The sequence below is a fragment of the Argentina silus genome (assembly GCF_951799395.1).
Source record: "Argentina silus genome assembly, chromosome: 18".
Taxonomy (NCBI): domain Eukaryota; kingdom Metazoa; phylum Chordata; class Actinopteri; order Argentiniformes; family Argentinidae; genus Argentina; species Argentina silus.
The window spans coordinates 3,793,379-3,803,378 of NC_139672.1; the positions used below are offsets into that span (position 1 = coordinate 3,793,379).

The 10,000-nt window shown below is 48.1% G+C and overlaps 1 protein-coding gene across 1 annotated transcript in view; it reads left to right on the forward strand.

Annotated features, from left to right (window-relative positions):
- The window catches only part of cdh24b (cadherin 24, type 2b), a gene marked incomplete at both ends in the record, with an annotated part of 61,588 nt that overhangs the window by 6,319 nt on the left and 45,269 nt on the right, over positions 1-10,000 (forward strand). Inside the window, 2 exons of the mRNA XM_083690426.1 lie at positions 7,174-7,468; positions 9,058-9,177. Coding sequence (XP_083546552.1) covers positions 7,174-7,468; positions 9,058-9,177 — 415 coding nt within the window. The remainder of the gene's footprint in view (positions 1-7,173; positions 7,469-9,057; positions 9,178-10,000) is intronic.

Here is a 10,000-nt window from a genome sequence, read left to right on the forward strand (position 1 = left end):
GTAACCTCTGATCACATACTTTACATTTAAAACCATGGCGATAATGAAGTAATATTATAACATGTAGAACGTGCGATACGCCCCTTTATCCAGGTGCACTCGTGTTATCGTAGAGCTGAACCCTGACTCAGATGAATCTGGGTATTGTAGAGATGCAGTATTTTCAGGTTAATTAAGCAATATTGGCCGAGAGGCAGTGATTTGTGGTCTACAGTGTCAGCGGAGTGCTGGAAAACCCCCTACCAACTGACAATATGGCCGATAAATTACGGCCTCAAGGTCATTGCTTTTATGCGATTACAGAACTCATTTTGACGAGAAAATTGTGACACAAAACAATGCTTTAAGCATTTATTTAGTTACAAATTATGGTGGTTTCTGCCCTGCGCTGAGAAATATAGTTTCCAAAAATACAAATGTTGTCAAGGGAATGAACAAATCAACTGCGGCATCTGAATATCGTAACAGGTGATTTCATTTACAACATAATCGCTATTAAATACTGGCTTTGTACGGCTCTCGGTCACTCACGATGCTTGCTCCGGACAAACCGTTGAATAAACTGTATTATTCTATCAAGTTCATTCTCTCTGCACTTGGGTAGTGTCAGGGTTTATACTGTATGAAGTAAAGGGCCGCACTGGGGTGAACTCATGATTATGCATAACTCAGTGTGAGTTCAGCTTGTGACCTTGAGCTAATATTTATTCACTAGCCTCTGAGCTGAGACTGGGTGTCCGCTCCACTTACCACAGTGGCCCTGAAGGAGGTCACGCCAATGAGTCAGGGAGGGGAGGGGAGGGGAGGGATGGGTTACTGCTCTGTTCCGCTCTCTCCATCAAACACACACGCACACACACACACACAGTATAAGTACACACACACACACACACACACACACACACACACACACACACACACTTACATACACACACACTTACATACACACACACACACACACACACACACACACACACTCAATGCAGCATGGTCAAGCTCAGCAAACACACAAATTCATGCGAAATCAGCATAGCCAAGGCTTCAGGATCTGTTTTGGATTATTCTCCATATCCTCTCTCTTACTCTCTCTACAGTCCAACTGGCGAGGAGCAGTCTTCTTGGCAGTAACGTACGGTGGCATATATGTGGGCGATTTGCCCTTTAAATGTACAGACGTGATTTAAGCCTCTGGTGGCCTTTTTCAGCCCCGGCCCCCTCCTGCTAAAAATATAATGTGAAGTATACCACCAGAGTGGGGGCATCACGCAGCCAATAAAAAACAAACAATCTCTCCTAACTACCGCACGGTCCGTCCCCCTGCTGATTAGCATAATCAAAAGCAGGATTTACATACTCTAGGGCTGTTTGTGAATAATGTATTGTGGAGGCAGGGAGTTGTAACGGCATACTGAGCTTCTGGTGATAAATGGCGAAGACTAATAATGATGACTAATGAATGTACGCCGTGTATGCGCGGTGGGGGGTTGTTAGAGGGGGCACGGGGGTGCTGAAGCCTAGGAGACAGGGTGGTTGGTGGGGTGGGGGGTTGTTGGCGGGGGTGTGGGGGGGGGGCACGGGGGTGCTGAAGCCTAGGAGACAGGGTGGTTGGTGGGGTGGGGGGTTGTTGGTGGGGGTGTGGGGGGGGGGCACGGGGGTGCTGAAGCCTAGGAGACAGGGTGGTTGGTGGGGTGGGGGGTTGTTGGCGGGGGCGTGGGGGGGGCACGGGGGTGCTGAAGCCTAGGAGACAGGGTGGTTGGTGGGTGTGTGTGTGTGTGTGTGTGGGGGGGGGGGGTGGGGGGGGGGGTGGTGAACCTTGGAGGCAGACAGAATTAGATCACCAGAGACCATAGGTCAACATGTCCACACCACAACCTGATTACACAATACACCTGGTGTACATTGAATCAATGTTGGATCGATACTAAGGACGTGACTCAGGCATGTCTGCTATTGACACACAGAGAGAAAGCAGCAGCTCTGACCTGTACAGATGCAATCACTCATGGAAGATGCATGTTCCACGCTCAACATTATTCTGTGGGTTTTTATGACTATAGGGAAAAATGTCACGTAGCCGCCTGTGAAAATTATTCAATGCAGCTTTGATGGAGTTGAACCCTGAGACACACTTTAAAACCTGTCCAAGAAACCAGGTTATTGCCTTCTGAAGTCTAAAGCCGCCCTAGGGGATAGGGTTTGGAGGAGTGTGAGTGTGTGTGTGTGTGTGTGTGTGTGTGTGTGTGTGTGTGTGTGTGTGTGTGTGTGTGTGTGTGTGTGTGTGTATGTGTGTGTGTGTGTGTGTGTGTGTGTGTGTGTGTGTGTGTGTCAGGGGGCTGGTGGAGGCAGACATCGGAGGACGGGCTCATTGTAAATGCATGAAATGCATGAAGAAGGAATGGTGTCAAACACAAATGTTTGGCATTTCTCCCTCCATCAGCCTCCATGTGTACATGTGTGTGTGTGTGTGCATGCATGTGTGTGTGCCCCCCCCCCCCTTATCCCTCTGAACCAGCTGGGTAACCAGACCATCCAGCTGGGGTCAAGCATCTGACGATCGGCCTCTCACCGCATCTCCTAGTGTTGACTTTAATTATGAGTCACTGGGTAGATTATATCCAGTCTCTCTGTGTCTAAGCCCTCTGTCACGGGTCCAGCATCTCTGAGTCCCAGAGCCCTGGCCCGCGGCCCTCTCTCAGCTGTGTCCGCAGGCTGCAGGTGCTGAGGGCGACTCGGCAGACTGTGGTCACGGACGTGGCCCGGGCTAGGGGGGCTGGCAGTCCATCCCGGGGCATGCCAGATGGAGGGTCATCCAGGGCCCTCCAGATCCACAAGTCATTAGACACTGTCTTGTCTTTAAGAGGACTCTGTGCTGGCATGTCATGACTCAAACACGCACACACACGCACACACACACACACACACACACGCATGCACACAGGCATGCAGGCAGGCAGACTGGCACACAAGCGCACGCACGCACGCACGCACGCACGCACGCAGGCACACACGCACATGCACACACACACACACACACACACACACACACACACACACACACACACACACACACACACACACACACACACACACACATTGAGAGCATGGCTTGTCTTGTAGATTGTTCCAAGACACATATAGTCCTGGCCAGAAGGCAGGTTTCTCTGACAGCTTAGTGAAGCCATGGGCCCATTCCCAAATCAATCTCTTGCCCCTGATCCTACAAGGCCCTGTGAAGTTGTGGGCCCGCTTCCAGACCAACTGCTGTGCCCTTATCCCCTATGCCCGTATTGACCCCCCCCCGGCGGATATGAAAGCATTGGACCGAGGCCAACAGAATGGATACAGCCTCCACCTAGCCCTCAGGATAGGCTCTAGTTAGCTCTATAAAGCCATAGCACACGTTGGTCATGTGACCCTGGTTCTTTGATGTTAATGGTGTAAGGAGAAGCCCACCAAATTGAGGGCGAGGAGGACCATGCACCACAGGGTGGCGAGGAGATCTGGGGATATATCTGTATCCCTCTGATGCCTTTGATCGATGCCGCTGGTGTGCTGAGGGATTGAACCTCACAGCACACCGTAGCCTATTCACTGTGTGCTGGATCGTACATGATACACTACCCCCGGTCCCCCCGTGACACTACAGACTATTGGTCTTTCAGTTCAGTCTACACCAATTTATACAGCATCCCTCTCCCTAACCGGCTCTCCTCTCTCTTCTATTTCGGCTCACCCGTCCAAGAATATGTGCAATGTGAAAAACATATTCATTAGTCTAATGCGCAGATGCGAAATGTATTTTGCTCGTATTTTTTTTTATGATTTATCATGCGGCAGAAAGGTGAAATTGAATAGGCTATACGGTTATAAGTTATTTAAGTGATTTAGAGGTTGACACAGAGTGGGTTTTTTTGTACTTTGTGATTTATGGTTATTGCAAAATTGTGAAATTGACTATATGAGTATAAGCATATTACCTTATGATAATATAAGTAATTGAGGTGATTTAGGGGCCCTGGAGCCAGGCTTTGCATACACAGCAGGCTCTTCAGTTTAGAGGCTGGCACTGCTGAGGGTTCACATTACACCGTCTACAGAGGTGATATCATGGTGGATGTGGTGATTTCTCTCATTAACAGCCAGAGGGGTGAATTGTTTGGCTTTTTATAGATTTTGTTTTGAGATATCCGAGTGTTATGGGCTGCTGGTGGAAGTCAAGTGGTGTCATATTGATTATGGTAAACGTGAATGTGTGTGTGTGTCTGTGTGTCTGTGTGTCTGTGTGTCTGTGTGAGATGGGATCATATAGTAGTTGATCGAAGTGGAGATGGCAGTCTGATTGCGTTTTTCTTCTGACGGGTTAATGACATTGCCTATTAGAGTGTTATGGCCTGGCAGAAGGGGAAATATTGACTGAGGAAACCCCGGATATGAATATGATGGAATTGCATAGTATTTCAATTCAATTATACATTTTATTGGCATACCAATCGTAGATTGTTATAGTAGGAATTTGCTTCGGTGCAGCACACATGTAAAAACAAGTACAAGTCCACACAATAGCATCTCAAACGTACACTTACAAATATTACAAATATGCCAGAAAAATACAACAAACGGTATAAAATACAGACATAATCTGAGATAAATTCTAATGGGTCAGTCCACAAAGTGACAATTTTAAATCCTAAAGTGCAGCTGGGTTGAGTTCATAGAGTGTACAGCCTCCGGGTTGGTGCTGTTATGGAAGTGTACTGTTTTTGGATTTAATGGCCCCCAGCCTCTTCCCTGAGGGGAGCACTTCAAAGAGGCCGCTGGCTAGGTGGGATTGGTCAGATAAAACCATAAAGGCTTTACGGTGGGTGCGTGTGGCGTGCAGTGATGCAAGAGAAGGCAGATGGCAGCCAATGACCTTAGAGACTGTACACGCCGCTCCCTCACGTCGTGTCCTGTCGCGGGCAGTTGCAATTGAAAATGCAAGTGAAACGTATACAAGTGAAACCATGTAATTAGAACTGCTGGTGAATATCAAGGATCAACCATCTTAATATATGCTTAATATAATATATTTAGCTGAATCTTTTATCCAAAGCAACTTACATTGTAGTGAGTGCATACATTTCAGTATATGTGGTCCCAGCAGGAATCAAACTCACAACCTAAGCGCTGTTAGCGCCATGCTCTACCAACTGAGCCACAGAGGACCACATCTTAGTGTTCTAGGGTTAGGGAAAAGGCTAGGAGGCTGGGTTCATTCTCCTATGAAATGAGGAATGGTATGGAATGGTATTTGATATGTGCCCGTCCTCCGATATTTACCTCCACCAGCCTCCACTGATATATACAGATATGGCCATTATCTCTACAGTAGTATATGACTCTATATCAGTGTCTATTTTGATGTTGTTCAGCTCAGGGACAGAGAGGTCAGAGTTCAGAGGTCAAACTTCAGAGGACACGCTCCGTCTCCTCTGGCTTAAACCTCCTGGTCCCTAGATTGGCTGGTCCTTTCATCAGCACGACAGCCACCGCTCGCTGTGGTAATGACAGCAGGAGCTTCATTAAGTGGCTCGTTAAGTCCCATCGTTAAGCCTTGTCGTTAAGACCTGCTCATTAATGGCCCCTTCGTTAAGAATCCTGAGTGCAGAACCTTCCCCTCTGGTGCGTGGCTAGCTGACTCTGCAGGCCTAACCTGACATATCCAACGCGTTGCAATTTCTCCATCCTTTTTCCCCGAAGAGTGCACTTGACCACTCCTCCACATAAATTTAAAAGCATGGGATTCGTCTAAGGTCTAGTCATGGTTCTGCACTAATTCTATGCTTTTAAATCCATGTTCCGGAGCGGAACGGACAAGTGCACACTTCCAGGGTAAGAATGGACAATTGGAGTGCACGGCGCAATGTATGGAGGCATCCGTCCAACCAAACTCTACAGATTAGGGCTTGGTATCCGTGGCAACCCCAGAGGCCCCCAGGCCTCTCCTCTGCCTCGCCGTGACTCAGGTCTGTTTCCAAACCCCGTCCTACACTACTTCCTGCCCACTACATACTTTATCTGCCAATAGGATCATTTATAAATATTATAATTTGTAAATATTACAGTTTTAATATAGAGTGATTTAGATAGAGTAGTAATTAGAGGAAGTTATGATGCATTGGGTATATATTTGTCTTCATTCCAAAGGCAGTGGGAACTTAGGGGGAAAGATGACTTTCCCAGCCACAAACAAACTTGTCAACCCCCATGTGCATCATTTACCCCCTGGGAGGGCATATACATCTAGACTATTTTCCCCTTGAAAAATGGGCTTTGACAAAGTAATGAATATTTTTCGATTCAACATATCCGTTTTTGTTTCATTTGGCAAATGTGCTTAGCTGTTGCCACGCAACAATGCTTTCAAGCACGGCCCCTCTCTCACTTTTTCTCTTTTTTTAAAGTCACAATGTCACACTTTCTTGGAGTGGGGCTAATTCTGCGCTCTTCTGTCGATGCTGCTATTCTGTGCACGTAGGAGCCGTAATGAAAATGAATGCTGATGCGCTGAGTGCATCCCCTGAGCGGGTCGCGCTAACCGCTAACCATGGACAGAGAGAAGCGCATCCTGATAATACCCTGCTCCGCCTGAGAGAACGCGAGGCACGCGGCCGCCGCAAGCTAGCATTCATCCAATAAACTAGCCTAGCACCAGTCAGGATCAATACCTACATACCTACACGGACCAGTGTCACACGAGCCCTTATTGGTGAAGAATTGATTCCCCCTTAACTCATTACGAGCCCAATAACTAGTCTCATTAAGAGCTGGAGAATTGCACTCCTCAGATGGATGAGTATTGTCTCAAAGACTGTTTGCAGGGATGGTGGAGTATGTATTATGGATAATAGAGATTATGATTATCTCTCATTCATTTCCATTGCGTCACAGATAAGAGCGTGTTTGGATGTGTTTCAGTGTCCTCATGCAAACCCAGGTCCCCAACTGTATTGATAATTCTCTTGATTTGTCTCTGGTTCTTTACTGCTCTGCAAAGTCTCCTCTGTTTACTTTGAACTTGTGTTAACCCCTCTCTCTGCTCTCTCTCTCTCTCTCTCTCTTTCTCCTCCATCTCTCTCTCTCTCTCTCTCTCTCTCTCTCTCTCTCTCTTTCTCCTCCATCTCTCTCTCTCAGCTGCACACTGACATGGACAGAGGGGACGGACGCACCAAGTATGTACTGCGTGGCGAGGGGGCGGGGTCAGTGTTTGTGATTGACGAGAAGACGGGCAACATCCACGTCACCAAGCCCCTCGACAGGGAGGAGAAGGACGAGTACCGCCTTATCGCCACCGCGACCGACCGCCAGACCGACCGGCCCTTGGAGCCCTCGTCCCAGTTCATCATCAGGGTGCAGGACATCAATGACAACCCGCCGCTGTTTGAGGAAGGGCCCTACATCGCCACCGTGCCCGAGATGGCCAACATAGGTACTGCAGGCCTTAGCTTCCATTAGCAGTCTCATCACCCAGGGTTTTTTATTTTTTTTATTTTTTTTTATGAGCGCTTGCTTTTTCAAAGCTCCAGTCTCAGATTGAGTTGTTCAGTCAATCATGGGATTCAATATTTACTGTGGGTTCAATATTTACCAAAGGGGTGCTTTTGAAAACGCGTCAGTGCTGCGAGTCTTGGAAACAGGGGCGTCGTGAGAATCTTATCAAAGAGCTGTTACATGGAAATCAGGTGATATTTTCCCCCTGTCAGTGCAGTGATGGTTGTGAGATAATGATGCTAGTCATATTGGAACCAGACGACTCAGAGGAGGATATTGGTGTCAGAAGTGTTCCCTTCAGTGTGACACTTCAGTATGAGTTTGAATCACTCGTTTGCTGTAAACATCCAATGAGGTTTGGGATTTGGAAAACCAAGGTTAGTTGAGGTGGTTGAGTGAGAGGATATGAATTCAAACACGACCGCCATCACGGTTCATCCTATATCTGTATTCGTATTATATCTGAATGTGAACACCTCCGTGTCACCTGTCACTGTGAATTGAATCCATCTCCATTCACTGTGAATACATTTTCAGCGTGAATGTATGATCAATCTAAATTGTGACGGCGGTGTTTTAGTACCAGGCAGGGCTGCATATCAATAGGTTTCTCCCAGCTTGAGCTTGTTGCATCAACCCCGCAGTCAAACCCTTTTGATCTGTCTATCTGATCATTCTCTTAGAGCGTGCATCAAAACAGTCGCTCTTCTCCTTTTTCTCCACTCTCCTTTCTCACGCCATCTTCCTTTTGCCTTTTCTCTGCCTCTTAACTACCTGTGATATGTCTGTAATCAGACCCAGCCCCCCCCCCGTCTATCCTCTCTCTTTTCTCCTCCCCTCCCCATCTCCCCACCTTCCTCCCTCCCTCCCTCCCTCCCTCGCTCTCTCCCGGTGACACTGTCAGGGCTTTGATGTCAGAAAACAGCAACAGCTGCTCCCACAAATCCCCTCTTCCCTCAGAGCTTGTCAGCCTGGTGCCCCATGGGAAACGTAGTTCTCTTTCCCACTGTATATATTTTTTTCCAACAATTTCAATCTTTCACATGAAGCTGACTGATGGTCTTTGATTTATTTGGTGGGGGAAAAAAAAAAAGTCCATATCTGTCAGGAGAGGAAGGGATTCAGGACATGAGGGAGTCAGGGGGGGAGACACGGGGGGAGACAGGGGGGTGGGAGGGGGGCCAAACGACAGACGGAGAGATTGAGTGAGGGAGCAAAAAGGGAATTGGAGACAGAGATGAAGAGAAATGAAGTGAGACAGACAGAATCGAGAGAGAAAGAAGGTGAGCAGCAGGGGAGAAGGGGAAGTGAATCAAGTATTTGTCACATTTCTGCCAAAAAGACGGAGTGAATAAGCGAAAAAGAGGGAGAGAAAGAAAGAAAGAAAGAAAGAAAGAAGGAGACACAGAGGTGGGGGTCAGTCAGTCAGTCAGTCAGTGTATATAAAGCTAATGTACGGTTGTGTCCAGTCAGTTGAGGTGTGTTTTTAATGCTCTCCTGCTCTCTCTCTCTCCCCATCTGCCTCAGGTACCTCTATAATCCAGGTGACAGCCACAGATGCTGACGACCCCACCTACGGGAACAGCGCCAGGCTGGTGTACACATTGGTGCAGGGACAACAATACTTCTCTGTGGACCCGCAGACAGGTGAGTGGCTGACTCCGCTTTGCAGTGCTCCCTCACACCCATCCCTCCCTCCCTCCCTCCCTCCCTCCCTCTATCCTCACTCCCTCCCTCCCTGACCTCCCTCCCCTCTATCCTCTGTCTCTCCCTCCCTCACCTCCCTCCCTCGGCCCCCTCTATCCTCACTCCCTCCCTCCCTGACCTCCCTCCCCTCTATCCTCTCTCTCACTCCCTCCCTCCCTCTCTCTAGCCTCACGTGAACCCGTTTCTTCCATTCCTTTGCAGTGTTACTCTCCCCACATCTCTCTCTCTCTCCCTCTCCTTCACACTCTCACTGTCATACTTACTTACCCGTCCCTCTCTCCTTCCTTCTTCCCCCTCTCCCTCCCCTCCACCAACAGTATTCCCTCCTCTCACCTCCCTTTCCATTTCCCCTCTTTTTTTGTCTTCTCTTCTCCCCTATTCCCACTCTGTGTGTGTCCCTTCCTCCTTCCCTCCCTCCCTCCTTCCCTCCCTCCCTCCCTCCCTCCCTCCCTACCTCTCAGTTCATCCAGTTCAGGCTGGTAGAAATGTATTCACCCTGCCAGAGTCTATGTGCATCACAAAAATGCAGCAACAACCTGAAATTATATTTCAAAAGGAGGGTAAACAAAAAGACAAGTCTTCAAAGGGAGATGGGTTTGTGAACTATTAAAATGAGAGGATTAGAAAGCTCAGAGGACCTGTCTCTTCTCTGAAATCGAACGTGTGTTTTAGGGGGCTTTCGTGTCAACCTGTGTCCCTGAGGCTGATGCGTACAGTAATTATTTCTTGCATCTTGCCTGGGAGGTAAACGTGGGCATTTCTG